The 20,747-nt window shown below is 44.8% G+C and overlaps 1 protein-coding gene across 19 annotated transcripts in view; it reads right to left on the bottom strand.

Annotated features, from left to right (window-relative positions):
• Myt1l (myelin transcription factor 1 like) overlaps nt 1–20,747 on the bottom strand; it is a 399,212-nt gene that overhangs the window by 17,501 nt on the left and 360,964 nt on the right. For all 19 annotated transcript variants that reach the window (XM_036170263.1, XM_036170272.1, XM_036170265.1 and 16 more), the window contains 3 exons: nt 20,455–20,517; nt 12,837–12,920; nt 10,874–11,095 (listed from right to left, as the gene is read on the bottom strand). In XM_036170263.1, the coding sequence (XP_036026156.1) occupies nt 10,874–11,095; nt 12,837–12,920; nt 20,455–20,517 (369 nt within the window). The remainder of the gene's footprint in view (nt 1–10,873; nt 11,096–12,836; nt 12,921–20,454; nt 20,518–20,747) is intronic.

Here is a 20,747-nt window from a genome sequence, read left to right as displayed (position 1 = left end):
CAATTACATTGCTTCTCTGTCTTTAGTGAATAAACCTCCCTGGTGGGAATGGTAAATAACAGTGTTTCATAAGGATGAGGCCTGGGTGGGAATTTGGGAAGCTGAATCAGGAAACAACTCTGACCCAAAGAATGCTGCATCCTGCTCAAATATCTCATTCAGTTCCTGCCATTCCGTCCGTGCGTATATTTCCCCACAGGTCAAATGTGGACATGAGCCCTGAGCTTCCTGGCTCAGGCCTCTGGGTTGTCTGATTCCTTGCAGACACACTGCCATCTGCTGGTCACTCATTCAGTCTGCTCTCTGCATGGCAGCGAGTCAGGCTGACTCTAGGATAGTGGAGGGTACTCTACACACCTACCTGCCCCAGAGAAGAAACACATAGCCAGCCTCCCTGCCACAGAAAGCAAGTTCCAAATGAAGGAGGTCAGTCTGTTGTGGAAACTCTTTTTAACAAAGACAGGTGGCTTCTGAGCTTAGATTTGCAATTTCAGTGTTGAGAAATTCTGGGCAACTCATAGTTAATGCCCATTTCCCCTATTCTTTCTTGCCTGGGGTCCTAGACAACTGGCGCCAGGCATCATTGCAGGACCCAGCAAGAGTTTTAGTGGCTGAACGAGGATGGGAAAAGGCTCCCAGTATTTATCAGGACTTTGGTTTCCTGGAGAACCTTCACCTGCACTTAGGTAGGTAAACTTCCAAGGGGGTGTATGACCAGTTGGCAGGACATGATCGTAAGGAGCAAAAATGTGATCTGAAAGAAAGTTTAGTCTGTGTGACTCATAAACAGGCTGGCTGACCATGTGAACTCTGTTCATTTTGTAGATAGGAGGTAACAACAGATGGGAGGGAGATCGTTAGAGGCCAGGTCCTGAGGCACCCAAGGAAAGGCACATTAGAATCAGGCTCTTAGGCACAGTCCCAGGCACTTGGCTCACTGATGTGACTTCTGATTCCTCGCTGAGTTGCCTTTCATATTCTTGAAGTGTAGTGATGCTTTCTATGGCATACAGTGTGCACCACACATGGTGTATGCACATGGCCATGATGTGCTTCTCCACACCATGGCTCCATTTCTATCAATAACAAGCTGAGAGAAGCACCATGAGAGAAGGGGCAAGAAGATGGTGAGCCCCAGAGAGTTCCTGCCACTCTTTGTCTCAATTGGATCCCTTTGGTCACTCTTAATCCACAATTTGAAAGATTTTAGCTTTAAATTCTGCGCCAAACAGGAAGCTCCAGAGCTATTTGGAGAGAGCAATTTCAGGTACTTCTGTGCCAGGCAGACAGCTGGATACATGTGGAAACAGGGTGCTGGCTGTCTGTAAGTGGCACCAAGTGATCATCTCAAAGACCCAGAGGGCCTGGTTGGTGTTGCTTGTTTCCCCTGGGTCTTGCATTGTGACTACACTAATGGAGACTTGGGCTTCTGGGAACTCTTTGAGGTCTTGCTGTATGATGATATCTGTTGGGGAGACCCTCTCTCCAACATGTTGGCAGACTCATGGGGTTTTCCTTAGGAAACACCCTGGGATGGTCACTTCCATACATGGCTCTAGACAGGGCCATGCATCACAGAAAGCCCACAACTCACTTGTGCTTCTGAGGACAGCTGCCTAACACAGTCTTGAAAGGTAGCAGGGGCTGGAGGAAATGCAGATACATGACTCATTTTCACCCATTGAAGTTTAGAGTCCAGCCTGGGTGAAAGCAGCTATAAATCAATAAGAGAATGAGTTTAAAGGGATAGAATAGTTCACTTTAAGAACTGAAGTGAAAATGGCCGACTTTGCCTTAGAAGATCACAAGATAAGATGCCTCCTGAAGAGTGTCTCCCCAGGGAAGCATGGAATCAGAGAGTCCACTGGGGATCTGCTCAGCAAAACCAGGCAGTCCTAGATTCAGTCTTCTAGAGGCTTTTAGAAGTGGGGGAGGGGCAGCATCCATTGTCTCTGTGTAGGCCGTTTCTCTTCCAGCAACCTTCACCATTTAGTACTACACATACTGGAATTTGCTGTGTGACCAACCACCTAGACTCAAGTCCTTGCTACCCAAGTGGTTCAGCTTTTTCAGTTGGTGGAACCCCTGCCAGCCTCCTCAGTCTCATAACCAAAACTCCTCCCAAAGCTTGGGAACATCAGAGGCTGGTGCTCTCCTAGGAGGTTAGTGTTGGGGGTTACTGAGCAGTAGTGATCACTGAAACACTACCAGAATGTTAGTGTTGGGGTTACTGAGCAGTAGTGATTACTGACACACTACAAGAATGTTAGTGTTGGGGTTACTGAGCAGTAGTGATTACTGACACACTACAAGAATGTTAGTGTTGGGGTTACTGAGCAGTAGTGATTACTGACACACTACAAGAATGTTAGTGTTGGGGTTACTGAGAAGTAGTGATTACTGAAACACTACCAGAATGTTAGTGTTGGGGTTACTGAGCAGTAGTGATTACTGAAACACTACAAGAATGTTAGTGTTGGGGTTACTGAGAAGTAGTGATTACTGAAACACTACCAGAATGTTAGTGTTGGGGTTACTGAGCTGTAGTAATCACTGAAACACTACAAGAGTGTCAAGAACCTTGCCAGAGCTGAGGATAGTCACACATGAGGTAGGCAGATCTCCATCCAATTCAAGGTCACTTGAGCTACAGAGAGGCCCAGTTTTAAGAAAACAAACAAACAAACAAACAACAACAACAAAAACAGCAGCCTTTGTATGGTCACAGAATTTCATATCCTCAGCCATTGATTCAACAGTGTTTGTGCAGTTGTCCCAAGTACAGCATCACTCACTGGTCAAAAGGAGCCCCAATAGTAGCAATGAAATGTTGTGCTACAGCAGCTGCCAAGCACCAGCTTGAGTCCTCTGTCCTCTTGGTTTTCTGCACTTTCCGGAATAACAGATGATTTTGGCAGGATTCCTACGAGATCTGGAGTCCCTGGGCTGACCCCGGTGAACCACTGTCCCCCTAACTTTAGATCTCACACTTATGGGAAGTCTGGCAGATATTTACCATTGAGTATTTAGTTGGTGGGTAAGGAGCAGCCATGGATGAGGTGGAGCTGGATAGCCTTGAGCTCAGGTATGGCCAGCTTTAGAATGACAGATGGATCTACAGAGATAGACAGAGGCTGGTGGCTGGAGACCTGACTTATCTGCTGAGGGCACTGGATTTAAGGACAATGCCCCGAAGCTTGTGCTGCTGGCAGTGTCATGGAGAGTACCTGCAAAGGGCTGTGGGTGAAGGCTAGAAAACAGTGAAAGCTGTTGTGGGGAAGCAGGCTGTGTTCTGGGGAGATGACTGGGTTGGGTGGTTCAGTGGGTACAAGAGAGAGTACCACTTAGGCACGAGGGGGACAGGGCACTCCACTGTCTTCTAATTTCCCATGCTGTTGCTGAATCCCTCTTCTCCTTCTCTCTCCTCTTCTCCTCTCTTCTCTCTTCTCTCCTCTCCCCTCTTATCCCCCCTCCCCCCCCCCTCCTCTTCTTTTTTCTTCTCCTCCCCTCTCCCCTCATCCAGGATTTTGTCTGTGATGGTCAGGTCTATGTGTCACTGCGGAGACCACCATTTCTAGCTGTTTATTATTTAATCCAACATTGTGTATTGTGAGGATATTTGTAGTGAGCAAAGCTCACCTCAATTATTTCAGAAAAGAGGAGAGGGAAAAGTTAGCTGGCAGACTTTGAGAGGAGACAGGGTTCCCAGGGAGAGAACTCAGCCCAAGGCTGAAGTGTCAATGCAGCCCTGATGGGTGGACCAACCTTCCTAGCCCTGAAGGAGGAGCCCCTTTCTTGCCAGGGTCCCATCCATATCTCCTATGGGAGCCATTTCTTTAGGAAAGCCTGATTAGGAACTTTCTTCATTTCCTGGTTTCTCAACAAGGTCTTTCCCCTGAAATGTTCAGGATCTTCACCCTGGGAATTTTTCTTGCTTTATTTCTTTGGTAATATTATTGCTTTCATTTTCTCAGTTCTGTCTTTTGTTTGTTTGTTTTCCTGAAGTACTCTTTATTAGTTGGTTACTAGACCTCCTGAACTAGTCATACATTCTTCTGAAAAACGGTTTATGACATTCTGTTATCTCTTTGCAATTTATGGGAGACACCATCAATTTTGCATCTGAACTTTCCAGGTAACCCTTCCTTTGTACTTAGGTTTTTCAGATGCATTTATCCCCTTCCCCTCGGGTTATACATACACTTTAATGCTCTTTCCATCCTTTTATGCCTGATGACAAATGATAAGCTTGGAAAATGTTGCTTTTGTTTCCATGGTGTTTCTGGTTTTTGTTTGCTATGTTGCTGTTGTTTTCTGTCTTGCCTCTCCTTTTTGGGTTGGTTTGCTTCAGTTTCTGTCAGGAAAGGCAGCCCTGTCGGTCCTTGACTGGCTGTGGCTCTTGGCTCTGGCTACCTCTCATAGGTGCCAGTGACTATCAGCATTTCTTGCCTGACTTCTGACTCTAGAGGGGAGCCAGGCCCCTTTTCCAGAGAACTGGACTTGGCAGGGACTGCAGATTTGCAGGAGCAGTCAGTTGTCTCAGCTGGATTCGAGGCCAAGAAGGAGGTAGGGCCTCTCCACTGCACCTCTCGTTCCTGATTTCTGTAGAGATTTGGCCATTCTCAGCCTGCAGAGAACTTGTTGCCAAGGTTCTCTAGTCTCTATTTACTGGGGGTGGGGGGAAAGGAGGAATGTGGCTCAGGATTCCAGAGCCCACCTACCCTTGTAGAGTTTCAGCTGGCCTCAACACCTTCAGAGGCATGTGTTCCTGTCCTCCTCTTTTTAGCTTTCCTTTGCCCTTCTATTTTTTGCCTCCACATCCCAAGTCCAGCTTCTCAACAGGAGGCTGAGCCCTGAATGTGTCCCTCCCCTGCATGTGCCAGTGTCTGTGGGTGTGATGTATTCTCTTTCTTTGTATTTACGTTGTATGGTACTGTGGTATTTTGTAGGTTCATGAGGAGAACTGGTCATGCTATTGGTATCCTGAGATTCAGTGAGGACAAGTGTGAACCAGTCTGTGGAGTTTAACCAGGGCTCTCAACAGAGGTGATACAGAGAAATTTGTGCTGGGGAATACGTCCCTGCAACTTCATACACAAAGAGCTTCTCCAGGTGACCATCTGCCAGTTCTGTCCCATTTCTTAGGGAGTTAGACTCAAGTACTTAGTGGGGTACTGCTTGCACACCTTGGACTAAGTATGGCCCTGCATGTTGGTCTGGTGACCTCAAAGAGTCTCTTTATCCAAGACATGGTTTCTGACCAAAGAGGGAGGCTCAAAGTGCCAGAGGGACAGCAGTATGACCCAGAGGCCCGCAGGGCAGCTTCAAGTGCTTGTGCTTACAGAACAAGAGCTTGTCTCTGGCTAGGTCTCTATCTGGGTCCTTTTAGGCTTCCCCTAACCCTGACTCTCACAGACAGCAAGGTCAGCTCCATTTTGTTTCTTCTTTTCCTGGCGAAGAGGCTTAGGCAAGACTTAGTGATTTTTGCACTGCTAGATCTTCAAATAGGAAAGGCTGACATTCCAAGTTGTGAGCATTATTTTGGTACAGCATTATTTGGAAATAGGATCTTGAAGGATAAGGTCAAGTTAGTGTGGACTCAAATACAACTTTACCCACATCACATAATAGTGCCAAGATAGAAGGGCTTGTGAGGACAGAGGGAAGCAGAGCTTAGGACTGGAAAGAGCTATCTTCAAAGTTTCTGATATTTCCACTCTAGTTACAGAGGGACATTTCTATGACTTAAATTTCCAAGTGCTCACTGGTTCATTGGGTAGCCTTTGGAAATCAGTACAGTCCCATCTTGATGACACATCTGCTTTCTTGCAAAATGTTCCCATGCTCCCATCTTCTTCCTGTCTAAACATACAGGCTACTTTTGCTCCAGTGGCGTCGATACATGGGAAGAACAGCTAAATGATAGTAGCTCTGTTGCAGGAACTGCTCAGTTATGGGCATAGATGGTAGCCATCAGGTAATGTGGCTGTGGTGGTTGTGGGGATGGTGATGATTGTTGCAATGATATAGTTATGGCAGTAGTAGTGACCATTGTGGTGACTAATACCACCATCACCACTGTATCAGTTACCACAATTGCTACTGCAATAAATATTACAACTACCACCACTGTAACAACCATTCATTCCTATAGTCCCCACAATCACAAACATCACAACCAGCATCACCACAGCCTCTACAACCACACCTCCCACAGTCACAATCACTACAACAGACCCAGTAATTACAACTACCACAAGGAAAAAAAACATCACAATCACAGCTTCTACAACTACCACAACCAGAGCCAGAGCAATCTCTATACTCCAACAGTCACCACAACCATGACCATCACCACTATAACAAGCACCACGACCACCATTGCAAGCATTGCAACACCACAAATACCACACAACTAAAACCACTGCCACCACAAACAGTACAACCCAAACCACCACCACCACCACCACCACCACCACCACCACCACCACCACCACCACCACCACACCTTTATGCTACAGATAACACAACCCTTGCAAATTGTGTTGAAGACACCCCAAACCCACTCTCTTGTCCTCTTCTAGTCTGCCATTAGTAGAGAAAAATAAATGTCTCATTGGCAGTCTGCTTTGCCAAGGTTCTGGGAAGCCAGACAAACACTCTAGAGAGACTGTGAAAGACTTGTGGCCCAGCCCAAGGCCAGGGAGGTCTGAGTAATGCCTCCAAAGAAAATATGTCTTACTTACAAAAATACTCGTTTAGAGCATGCATCTAAACTTTAATTTTGGAGATTCTTTCTGGTTTCTGTGTGGAGTTAGAACTGAGGTGACAGGAAATGAAGATGCTTACTCGGTACACAATTATCCTTCAGTATTTGAGATTGTTTTCAAAGCCCCAATCAGATGTCAACACTCACAAATACGATTATTTTATGAAATTATTTAGTATTCACATGGGACATCCCAACATCTTTCCACTTCTTTTTCTGTGGTACTGAGAACTGAACCTCGGCCTTGAGCATACAGCAAATGTTCTACCACAGAGCTCTGCCTTTCACCTTAAATCTCTTCTAGATCATTTATACCACTCATACAATGTAACTTTCATACACATACTAAAAAATAAAAACAAATCTTAAAAGAAACCAAACCAATCTAACTGCTGGGGAAACCAGCATTATACTGTGCTGCTTTGGGAAGAATGACAGGCTAAAGGGTATGCACATTCGGAACCCAGGCAACCTGCAGTGGGTTGACTCCTGGGATGGAGAAACTGCCTGTACTTACACATGAATAGTGGGTTCCAGATGTTATGAAGCTGCGGTGCATGTCCCTGGCTAATTCTGCTTCTGCCCAAATCTACTGAAGCTTTTCCAGAAGACAGAGGCTTGAGCCAGTTCAGACCTGGCAGAGGTCTTTGCTGCATTTGTCTCCTCCCTCCTATTCTTTTGCACACATCTAGTAAAGCTTACTTGGCTACTATACACCTCAGGTCTTCAGATTGCACGGTGGGAGGGAACATAGTGTCCCATCTTAAACAACACTTGAATGCCTTTCCTCCAATGGGTAGAGTCTGATGCATGAAAGTTTTGTACAGCAGAGATGAGGATGGTATGAATAAGATAGCAGTGGCCCAGCATACACAAGGACTCTAGGGACCCGACTGGAGCCGTGTTTTCACCTTGAAGTCCTTCCTATCAGTCTTCCTGAAGGAAATTCAGAATACCCTAGCTTCCCCCCACCACACACAGTATGCCCATGTCCTCTAGCTTGTGGTTCCTCTACCTAGATGCTCCCACAGAAGTTCACACCACTCCCCTCCTCATTTTTGGCTTTCTGGCTTCCACCAGGACTGGGCCTCATTGTCCCCTGGGTCATGTCCTCAATCACCCTCCTTCTTCTCCTCTGACAACAAGTGCTTCCCACTCTTGTCACGTCTTCCCTGATCTGGACTTTGGAAATGGCCTGTTACTAACCAGACCAACTGCAGTCTGGTTTCGGCCTCCAGGCCTCTGCCTAACCCCTTTATAGAATGATAAGGGTACCCCAGCTGAAACATTTCCAGTTTTGGAGATTAACCATCATTTAAAACTCTACCTTAAAACCCTCTCAGCCATGTGACCTCTGCAATCTCTGTGATATTAGTCTTTTTGGGGGGCGCGGGTGGGCCTGCCCTGTCATGTGACCTTGGTGTCTTGACCTCATCAGTTCACTAGCCAAGAGATGTTTCTCAGAGTGTTACTCTTCCTATGCTATTTATGCCTCTTATAAGCCACAGACCTCTGTGTGATCAGACAGTGATCTTCCTAGGGAACTTTCCCTTACCCTATTTCCAGCTGTCTGGTGGACATTTCTAGTCTAAAGTGCCAGAAAATCTCAGAAAAACATAGTTCAGATGAATCCACCATAGCTTTCTTCTGTCATGGTCTCAATGTTTGTGTGCCTCAAAGTTCACATTTTAAAAATAAAATTTAGTTGTATTTATTTATTTATTTATTTATTTATTTATTTATTTATTTATTTATTTTGTGTGTGTGTGTACATGAGGTCAGGTGACTATAGAGTCCAGAAAAGGAGTTACAGGCAGTAATAAGCCACCTGATGTGGTTGCTGGGAATTGAACTCAGTTCTCTGCCTGAGCAGTATGTACTTTTAATCACTGATCCTTTGCTCTACCCCACATCACACAGTTTTGATTTTGCTGTTTTGGTTTAGGTTTCATGTATCTGAAGCTAGCTTTGAGCTTGATATACAGCTGAGGATAACCTTGACTTTTGATCCTTTCCCTCTTACCTGGAGTACTTGGATTAGAGTGCACCACCACACCCAGTTTATGTAACAAATATCCCTAGCCTCCCCATCCATGATCCTACTCCATGGGGCTGTATCAGGATACAGAATCCTTAATGAGGCCATTAAAGCTAAATGAGGTGAGGTGGTGGTCCCTGACCTGATCAGATTAGTGTTCTTACAAAAAGGACTTATATTCTCTCTACCCAGGAAGACAATGCAAACAAGGAAATGGTTCTCATCAACAGCCCCCAAGGCAATGCCTCAATTTTAATTTCAGGCTTCAACTCCATTGCATAGAGAATGGTTTTAGTCTCTTAACATTTTGTTATAATTGCAAGTGCTCCCTGATATGCCCAACTTTAAAACTTAGTTCTTTTCTGCACCCAATGCTCCAGCTTTTCTCAGTCCTGTTGTGGCTGGGACCACGTATTCTCTTGCTCAGCATTCCTTCTCAGCTCTTCCTTGTGCCTCTTATTGCCTTTTCTAGTCTTCTATGCCTTCTGTAGAAATACAAAAGCTACGTTTTGTCTAAAGCCCTCATTGTAACTCCCTCCATCATCTGCATTCATCTGGGCCTACTCATGCCCTGGGGACAAGACCTTTCTCTTTGGAGCTGCGGGTGCTGGGGTTACCTTGTTGCTGCATAACTCCCCTCCACTTACCATAGTCTCCTTTTGTCCAGGAACACACCTTGAGGTGCAGCTTTGCAGACCACACTTGAACTCCTGTTGAAGTATCTCTACTGAGTATACTTATTGTATAAGAGAAACTTCAGAGAGAAAACAAGAACCACTAGCCTTGGAAAGTAGTTGGGAGAAATTATCATGGAAAAGACCTTTCTTTTTCTTTTTATAAAGTACCTAGGTCATTGGACTTTTCTATCTTAGCAGGACTATCTTTTTTCTTCCTTCTTTTTTTGTGTATGTATGTGTGTGTGTGTGTGTGTGTGTGTGTGTGTGTGTGTGTGTTGTATTAATATGTAAATTAATGTGAAGGATGTGCACACTTGTGAGCACATGGAGGCCAGAAGACATTGGATGTGCTCCTCTATTACCTGCATCTTGTTACTTTGAGGCAAGATCTCTCCCTGGAGCTGGAGCTCAGGGGGTTTTGGTTAGGCTGGCAACCAACAGGCCCCAGTAATTCCCTCAGTGCCTGAGTTTCCACACACACAGTAACAAGACTTACTTGCTGCACTGGTGTTGTGATCTGAAGTCATGTCTTCATGCCTACACAACAAGTGCTTTAATCCACCAAGTCATCTCTCTTCCCAGGTGTTTCTTCAGTGACTAAAATCACTTCAAAATGCTCAGGTTCTGTGTCCCAAGGTCTTGACACTAACATTCCTGCTTATTATTTGAGGCAGTTTTATACAGACCCAGTTGTTTGTGAGCATCCTTGCATGTAAGAAGCCTTATGGAGCATCAGCAAGGGACCCTGTGACTCTTCCCCAACTAGTAGGGTTGACACTGTGCAATGTGGGTCCCAGCACTCAGACACCCTGCCAAATGGGTCCTGCTTGCTTTCTTGCAAGGCTGCTGCCATGGAGACCCATTGCTTTCCCAAGGAGCCCAGGACACACCACAAAACAGGCCTCTTTCAGGATATTGTATCATGTTTCTATTCAAATTAAACAAATAAAAATGAATGGGGCTGGCTGAGTTTCCTGTGAGTTTTCTCGTGTATCTGATAAAGCCATTGTCACAAGTACCACCCTCTTTTCCAAGGATGGGGCTGCTTTGGAATTCCAAGCAAGACATGTTTCAGTCTACAGACATCTATGTGTGTGCTCTTGTGGGTTCATGTATGATTAAAGTCTGCTTCTTACTGTGAATCCTGTTTTAAAGAAAAATACCCCAAAACCATGGTCATGGTAGATAGACATGGTTGAAGTGGTTTGTGCTTTTGAGATAAATCTGAAGCTTTACACATCTTTCCCAGATTTCCACATTTTGTTAGTCTGCTGGATGTTTTTGGTTGTGGTTTTCTTAGCATGAATGACGAGGAAGAAGGTAAAACCTGCTCCCTTCAGCATCCACCATTGAGTTGAAAAGTGGACCCACTGAGTAATGAGGACTCACCTGCGGTGTGTGAGGAAACTGCCACTGACATGTCCTGACCCATCACACCCAGGTGTAGGGCAGGACATGCCCTCGGTCTTGACTGACTTCCAGGAGAACTGGGAGCCGTTGAGGTATCCATCTTTCTGCCTCTTGGCCGCTAAGGGGCACCCAGAGGCGCTGCGGTGGGATGCATATTTCCCAGTGATGTGGCCCTGACCATCACAGCCAGGGACTGGGCACCTGGACAACAGACAGGAGGCAAACTTCATTGTCTTTACCACCATAGGATAATGGACTATGTAATACAGTCACCCCATGTGATGGCTAACTAACTAACTAACTAACTAACTAACTAGCTAGCTAGCTAGCTAACTATTGCCCATCCTCTACTGGACAAGAGAAAGGGAAACACTATGAGCAGATGTGGTAGCACTCAGCTGTAATCTTAGAACTAGAGGCAGGAGAATCAGGATACAGAAGATGACCTAGAAAGACACCACCTAATGGGGACACGTAGTATTTCACCCTTTTAGGGACAGATGAGCAGTTCAAGGGACTGACTGACTATACTATGTCCTGTGCTTTGGGAGGTATGGCGACTCACAAGAAGCATGGATGAAATGCAGGTGTTTGCAGAAAATGTCACTTTTGAACAGAATTCTAGTGGTAAAATGCAGAGCCAATGAGTCAGTGTAGGAGTTCAATTAGTATATGCTAATGAAAGGCAGTTTCATCAACCTGTGTTTTCTCAAGGCTTAGGAAGCACTTTTTATGTGGTTGTGCTCTTGAAGGACACAAAGTGTCCACTCAGCTAGATGAGATGGTGAACCTCAGGAGCACCACCTAAGGCTCTAGAGTGGAATGTGCAGGGAGCTGGAGTCCCTGCCTGGGATTGTACTGCTGACTGCTTGCACAGTACACGAAGAACCCAGACGCAGCCAAGAAAGTGTCCCAGTGTGCCTCAGAGAAGGCTGAGGCTGACTTCACAATCTCCGTTGCTCAGGGCCATGTGTCTGCTTACACTTCTTTTCATTTTCTATTCTCCCTTTCCCTCCCTGCTTTCCTCACTCTTCTCTCTCCCTCCCTTCCCTCTCCCTTTCTTTCTTTTTTCCATTCCTTACCCTTTCCCTCTTCCCCCTCTCTCCCTTCCTACATGCCCTTTCCCCTCCTTCCCTTCCCTTTCCTTCCTTCCTTCCTTCCTTCCTTCCTTCCTTCCTTCCTTCCTCCCTTCCTCCCTCCCTCCCTCCCCTCCCTCCCTCTTCCCTCCCTCCCTTCCTTCCTTCCTTCCTTCCTTCCTTCCTTCCTTCCTTCCTTCCTTCCTTCCTTCCTTTCTCCTTCCTTCCTTTCAACCAGGTCTCATGTAGCCCAGGCTGGCCTGAAGAACTAGCTATGTAGCTGAGGATGACCTTGAAGATTCTCCTGTCTTCATCTTAGAGGTCTGTACCACCCATGCTGATTTATGCAGTGCTGAGTTTTGAACATCATACATGCTAGGCAAGGATTCTATCAACTAAGCTATATCTCTAACCCCACATTTCTTTTTGAATAGCAAAATTTACATACCACAGAATCCTTATTTTTTATTTTGACACATTGTAGTTTATCTTAATAATCTATCTCTTTATTGATTTTTTGTTTGAGTTAAAACTCCTCTCTTAAAGTACTGATACTGAAATTTAATGCAGACCTACCAAGTTCTGAAGTGCATGAGGGCAGACAATTTGCTTTCAGTACTATGTTTAAACCTTCACAGCCTTTCTTTCACAAGCCTGTAGTCCCCTGTATACTCTGGGGAAGGGAACATTTCTTGGTGACACAGACTGTGATTGGACATCTGAAACTTTGTGGCCAGTTAGCAGATGCACTTTGGTTTAGGTTCATCTGGCCTAATTTGCTTAGTGAAACCTCAGCAGACACCTTCTAGAACCCACCATCCCCTTTTCTCGTGGATGTCAAGGTGCAGGCCTTGCTGACCCCCTACCTGATTGGCTCCTGGTCCTCTTTGTCCTCTTTGCTCTGTGCTATCCGGATACCACTCTTCTTTGCTCTTGGGCACCCAGAAAGGCTGAAGGAGAGATAGGTTTCAGAAACACCAAACACTGAGTCTTGGGAGAAAACTTCCTCAACAGTGACCTGGTACTCCCCATAGCTTAGAATTTTGGGGATTAATTAAAGATCTGGGGCAAGGTGGGGGTGCATTTTGGACATAGTCCCTATGTCCTCTCAATGCCTTTATACTCTGTCAGTTCCCTCTCAAGGGGATTAAAAGCCTTGAGTGGACTAGGTGCTGCAGACATGGTGAATGGCCAGCTTGAGAAATGGAGACAGTGAGGACTCATTAAAAAGATGTGGGAGAAGGTTCTATGAATGGATATGGAAGGAAGGAGGGAGGGAGGGAGGGAGGAAGGGAGGGAGGGAGGGATGGTGAGGTAACATGAAGGACAGACAGGCCTATCTTGATGTAGTGAAGAGCCCTGAAGCCCAGGTTTGTGCTGAGAGCTATTCCATCTCACCCAAGTGTAGATGTTTGTTTATATCTACAGAAGGGATGCTGAAATCTGAGTGTGCTTATTTACATTCTAGGTTTTGGATATAGAGGTGCTAGAGATTTTCTCAAAGAATCTTCATGCACTAGGCCTCTTCTGAGTATCTTTCCCTATACCTAGACATCTCATGCATGGATATACAGTGTGGGCTTTGGCCTGTGCATAGCTTGTCAGGCTGTTCATTTCCTCGATGTCCCAACTCACTCCTCTGCCACCTCTAGCTCAGTGTCCCCTGATGGCTTTTCCCCTTGACCTTCACCTTCCTTTAAGCTACATGTATCCCTTGTTTGCCATTCTCCATGAGCTTGGCCTCCTCATGGAGGTAATATCTACTGAGAAGCCTTGGCTTCCTCTTGCTCACCTTTCCCTCCAAAGAGTCCTCTAAGAAGCTGGTCCTAAGGATATGTGAGCCACCTTGTACTCATCTGCATCTCTAACTCCTACTCAAAGCCTTGCTTAGAGCAAGTAACAGTTAAGTACTTGCTGAATGCATCATTATGAACATAATGGGGAAGAATGGACTCAGGAAATAGACTTCTCTCCCAACACTGTAAGGTCCAGTTTCCATGCCCATTATGTTCAGTGGCTTACAAGTCCTGGGCTATAGGGTCTCATTTGCCTGGAAGTTTGATGCAACCCATGTTACTCTTCCTGATTGATGAAAGCACATGGATTTCTACCCTCAGCTAAGCCCCAGAAAACCAAGAGCACTGCCAAGGACTTTCAAGTGACTCAGTACTCTACTTTTTGTTTTGTTTTGTATATATTGATGTACAACACACACACACACACACACACACACACACACACACACAGACACAGAGAGAGAGAGAGAGAGAGAGAGAGAGAGAGAGAGAGAGAGATTGCCTCAATTCAATATGTAGCCTATGATGACTTTGAGTTGGATCCTCCTGCCTCCACCTTGTCAGTATTGTGATCCTGAGATTTCAGGCAGCATGCACAATCCCACCTCATTTTATGTATTGCTGGGAACTTATTTATGTATAGTAAGCAAGCACACTACCAACTGAGCTACAATCCCAGACTCAATACTCTCTACTTTTGCTGTAACTATGCACATGAAATCCATTATTCTTCATGGACTCCAGAGATTCCCATGGTGATTTTACTACAGATAAGTCTGGGAATGGTACTGAGCAGGCTTCTGAAGTGTCTTTCCTGTTACTGGTAGTACTTGGCCATGTCTCTGATCATGGTTCCTGTGACCAGGCTCTTAAGGGAGGAACGACAGGAAAACAGGAGGCCAGGGATGATATAGAGATTCCACAACAAATGTAGTCCTTCCTTAAGATCCAAATTCCCACAAGAAGGCAGCTACCTTCTCTTTCTGGCTGAGTGATAGAGAGACACAATTGCAGGTATTTGACCTTTGAGGGAGCCCAAAGATTCTATGCACCTCTCCTGACATCTAACACCAGCCTGGACCCATCATTCCTCTCTTAAATACTGTATTTTTCTTTCCACTGACTCTTTCAGAGTGCTGCCTGGTCGGAGAAAGTTTTCCTTTTTCTTCTCATGTCTGCCTTCTTAATATAGCTTATATAAGAACCTCAAAGGTGATATGTTTGAATAGAACCAGTGCCCATCCTATCTGGTAGCTTTCACACCTCAGATCATGTTATGGCCATTCACTTTTGTCCAAATAGCACTTTCCTTCCTATACCCTTGAGTTTCCTCTGTATTGAATATAGTGTGCATATATGTTTAAAAAGATCACATTGGGGAGATGACTGGTACACCACCAATCCCAGACTACCTCATCCTGAAAACCAGTCCCTATATCCAAATCCCCCTCTTCCTGGAGCTGCCCAAGGCTCTGCCCAGACCTTTGCATCTCTTTCCTCCATAGATTAGTTGCATCTTGAGGACACAACCTTCTTAGTTATCATTGTTACTTGACCTCTAGAATGTATGATGTGCTCAATAAATATCTGTGAGATTCTAGGTTTCTGTAGTCTTGGGCTGAAATTTGAAAACATGGTATACATTACTAAAAATTTCCTAAGCAGAAACTGTGTTTCCCATAATTCATTACCACTGACTCAGGGGCTCCTTAGATATTTGTATTTTTGCTTGAAACTGTATATATCTGAAGACATGGGACAATCCCAGGAGGTTATGGTGGTAGACCCCAATATGCCACACTAATGTTCACATCTCTGAGCTGAACTTCAGCTGTTTGCCTGACTTTAAACCAGGGTTAGAGAGATGACAGTCAACTTCTTAAGCAGGCCAGTTTTATCTGACATGGCAACAAACTTCCTTGCCCAAATCCATCCCTAAAGAAAGAACCAGAAGCTCTGGATTGACGTTGGCATCAGTAATTTGTCTACTGTTCTGTCTCCTGCCTTACTAGGAATGCAGTTTGAGTTGCAGTTTCTGATTCCCTCTATATCCCAACAACCTCCTTTGTTCTACTTATTAGCGTACCGGCTGCTCTATCAAGTGCTGCATGGTCCTAGAATTGAAAACAGCCAATTTGGGTCTTTTACTGAATTGTTGTAGGCTTTTTTTTTTCTTTTTTTCTTTTTTAGAACTATAAACACTGTTGTAACACTTGATTTTTTAGGGTAGAGAGACAGGCTAGGGTAGGCCTTAGCCAGTTCAGGTGAGAAGAGAGGTTTCCCTGTAGCATGTGAACAGCTTCTGTCAGAAGTTCCATGATGCAGTTTCCAGAGCTCCCTAGTGAAGGTTACAACCTTCTGATTCTATGACCCTCAAAGAAGCCTTTCCCTTTGTGCTTCTGGATGCCAAGAAGCCTGCTGTCTTTATCTCTGTTTTTGAGATTGGGTGACACTTCTAATAACAGGGTAGGCCTCTAGGATCACTGTCTGGACCTCTTAGAGCATAATAGAACAGAATAGAAGGTGCCATCAGTCTTTGGGCTGGAGCCTTGGGTCTTTCACCTCACAGAAGGATAACAGTAAAGGGCTTGGGAGAACAACCAGCTGACAGCATGGGAAGTTTACATATCAGCCTCAATTCCTATTTCAACTTTGATAAAAATAATCTCACAAAACATTTAGACCATATATGTAGGAAGCTCAGTGAAATACTTGGTACATAGGAAGTGATCGGTAAACAGTGCCCTGTGTTTTGGGAGGTTATTAGTTGCCCCTAAGATGTTGGAGTTCTTAAATGGCAAGCACAGAATCGCCTGTGAGACACAGAGTAGGAGCCAAGGGGTCTTAGGTATGTCTTGCTATTGTATGATCCTGTTGAAAGGCAAATGGGAGGGCTCAAACAAAGAATAATAGAACCCCGTGAGCCTGTGAGTAGGAGCCTTCAGAAGTCACTGCACCATGATGTTAACAAACTGCAGATGAAGAAGGCTCCCATGAGGGATGGCAGAAGAGCACACAGAAGATCTTTGAGAAGCCAAGGAAATGATCAAGAATTCTAAGACAAAGTCAGCTGAAGACTGTAGACCATGAAGGCTTTACAGGCCCATCAGAGGACAGTGGGAGGCGGAGGGAAGAGATGAAAGTTTCAGAATACATCAGTCCATAGGTAATTGTGAGATGAGTTTAGGGGCTTCTGATAGAGCACTGTAACTGGAAGCTGCACCACTGTTTAAAGCTAAGCCAAGTGAGTTCCATTTGCATCTTGTCTTTGGGCGCATCATTTCCCTGTGGGCTGTACCCTACCCCGTGGTCTTCCAGTACCATTCTTGGCTCATAGATCTATGGAGATGTGACACTTGAGCTAGATACCATGGCTTTAATACCAGCTCTAGTTCATCTCTTAGAACCTCAGTTTCCTCAGCCTCCAAAAGAATGGGTTCTGTCTTCAGTGTGTGGATAGCAGTATGAGGAAGGGACACAGCATTGTGGCGGTGTGAGTAAGAATGCTGGCCCCAAAGCTCCTATGTTTGAATGCTTGGCCATCAGGGAGTGGCACTGACTGGGAGGATTAGGAAGTTTGGCCTTGTTGGATTAGGTGTGGCTTTGTCAGAAGGAGTGTGTCACTATGGGGTGGGCTTTGAGGTTTCAAGGGCCTAAGTAAGGCCCAGTGTCTCTCTTTCTTCCTGCTACCTACAGACCCAGATATAGAATGCTTAGCTATGTCTCCAGCACCATGTCTGCCTGTGTACCCCCAAGCTCTTTGCCATGATAATGGACTAAGCCTGAAACTGTAAGCAAGCTCCAATTAAATCCTTTCTTTTATAGGAGTTGCTGTGGTCATGGTGTCTGTTCACAGCAATAGAACACCGACTAAGATGTCTTCAGATCATCTCTATTATAAAGAGGTCCATGTATTCCTCTAGGGTCTTGAATCATAGAACAGGGGCATCCTGTAACCTAAGACAAGGCAATGTGTGCACCATTCTGTGATCAGGAAGGACAGACCCATGGGCACCAGAAACTATCCATGGACCTCTGACCCTCGATCTGCTTGGAATCCTTGCTCTGAGACCTCATTTCTGCACTCAAACCTGAGCTGAATTGTGGCATATCTAGGGGGTGGGCAGTGCATCCCTGTCTAGGTAAACTTTCTTCTATGGCTTCTGTATTACAAGTATCTCATGGCTTGTGTTTCTGGGAAGGGATTCAGGAACATAAAAGAGAAGGAAGATTTCTAATTATCCTGTGGCCAAGAACCAATGAGCCTGAAGAAGGTACTCATCTAGCTGTTGGCTTCTGTCTTTACTCAACATATACAGACCTTTGCTTATTTAGTTGTGACCTCAGCCTTTTCTTAGTGGGAAATTTACGTAAGAACTGTGAACTGAATGCAATGTTCTTGCTTAATATGCTTGACTCTATTTCCACTTCTGCATAAAGGAACTTGTGATTATATAACACTTCAATACACTTTACTTTCTGTTTATTAAAACTGCTACAAGGCAATATTTTCCCAAGGTTTTCTCCTCAAAATCAAATTTGCTTTGGAACTATGTTGATAAAGCCTGAATTTACTTCAGCACTGATCATAGCTTAAATATTAACCTGACATACAAACAAATATATATACACACACAGCCATGCATACCAGTAACATGGACATTACCACACATGAATACAAATATATACAACACATATATGTGGCCTGTACACATATATACACACCACAATACATACATGCCATATACCCATATACACGCAAGTGTGCACACCATTCATGTACACAAAGATACATAAAAAACATGTCTGCATGCACATACATATATACAACATACATACACACATACCACACGTGTACATCATATACATAGACATACATACATATTCAATCCCACATTATTTTGAGACAAAAGTCTCTCTATGTAGCCTAGTCTGGCCTTGAACTCTTGATGATCCTCCTGCCTCAGCTTTCAAGTACTGGAATTACAGATGTGAACCATCATGCCTTGCTCTAAATTACGTTTTAATTACACATCTGTATCTCACTAATATCTAACATTCTAAATCAAAAGCCAAATGAGGAGCTGGGCAGTGGTGGTGCATGCTTTTAATTCCAGAACTCAGGAGACAGGCAGGCAGATTTCTATGAGTTTGAGGCCAGCCTGGTCTACAGAGTGAGTTCCAGGACAGCCAGGGCTGTTACAGAGAAACCCTGCTTTTAAAGTAGAAAACAAAACATTGGATGTGAGGTGACCAGGAAACTTCCATTTTTAGTTGTACAGATTTACAATATGATGAATGTTCTAGATAAATTAATATAAAGACTAGACTAGAATGTCCTTGACTTTATATATTTAATGAGTGTTTTGAATTCTCTCTCATATAAACCAACCATCTACTCTGGAGACCCTTTCTGAAGGATCTGACTCTATCTTGCATACCTGGTGATACAAGTCAAGGGACAAGACCTCTCTTGATCTAGTGGGCCTAAGTCTGGAGACATCTTGACTGGCACTTGAGGATGGAGGTCATGGTACCATTCATCAGCCTATAGATTGAGGGAAACCTCATAGCAAAGGACTGTCAATTCACAAATGCCAGCACTGCTGCAGTTGAGAAAGCCTAGTGGAGATCATGTGCTTCTCTGCACTTTGGCAGCATGTGCATGTCTAAACATGTGCATGTCTACAGACAAGGATGGCCCCATGGAACTCCCGAGTTCTCAGAATCTGACAAAGACCATCCTCTGTGACCAGAGCCTGAGAATCCCAATCTTGGATCCCTATCTGTCCGTTCAGAGTAAAGTGTGAATAAGAATCCTGCCAAGCCAGCTTAGTGAACATCCCAAGCCCTTGTTGCTGCTTCATGGTCATCTTACATTCTGCCTGCCCTCAGCAGTAATGTTACGGGGTCCTCTGGGATAGTTCTAATGATGGCTTGCGATCTACTGACAGCCTGCCCCTTATTTGTAGATCCCACTTGTCCTTACAGGTGTCAAGCTTTGGGGCTCTGATGCAGGATTCCTGAACCTGTCACCAAGCCTCTTAAGGAAAGCTGGCCTTGCCACCTTTACCAAGTATTCACCTCCTCTTATTCTGTGATGGTATACACCAAGGTTTTCTTTCAACTCTCTTCTGACATAGGACCTGCCATAAAGTGTGCATCCACCATGCTGATGGAATGACAGGTAGTGGAGGGAGGCCTTTTGTTAACTCATATGGTAGGGGTTCTGTGTCATATTGTAGCTACTCTGTTCTCATTGTGAGGAATGGAAATTTAAAGTTAAACCTCTCTTTAGCATTCAACCCTGTTCATAGTAACTGTGCAGCTTTATGCTTCAAATCCTAATGTTAAAGGGACTAACCGTGTTTGTACATCTGAGAATATTTGCCTACATGGGGCATTCTCAGAAATCTTACATTTGGAGATGAGTCTTTTTCCTTTGTTCTTCTAGAATGGAGGACTGGAAATGTTTTAGTGGCCTCTTGATGCTCTAGGGTGGTATACAGACCCAGGGGAGATGAGCATTCTATCAGCTCCCAAGAGGATAGCCCTGTGAGTCCAAGTCTAGATCTCCTTAGCTGAGTAGTACCATATCAAGCCTGCATCTCATCCAGGAGTGCAGTACCCCTGCCAAGACAGAGCTGCTGCTCTGGGGAGAGAGGGTAGTTCTGATGAGTCTACATACCTTCGATGAGAAGCATAATTGCCAGTGATGTGTCCAGAACCGTCACAGCCAGGGGTGGGGCACCTACAAGTACAAATGCAAATGGGGTAATTTACTTGAAGGAAATCAACCCCCCTGGGTAGTTGAATTTATTTATCTGAAAGGCAAACTCTTTATTGTCTATCCTTGCTACTAAGAGAGACTAAATTGATCTGGGAGCTCCCTAGCTCACTCACCACCATTACCACATACAAATCCATCTCTGCCTCCTCATTTCTCAGCATGAGGATATATACAAAGGACCATGGGTTTTT

Source organism: Onychomys torridus, chromosome 21 (genome assembly GCF_903995425.1).
Source record: "Onychomys torridus chromosome 21, mOncTor1.1, whole genome shotgun sequence".
NCBI lineage: Eukaryota > Metazoa > Chordata > Mammalia > Rodentia > Cricetidae > Onychomys > Onychomys torridus.
Note: the sequence above shows the minus strand (reverse complement) of the source record. Positions and strands in the feature narration are given on the sequence as shown.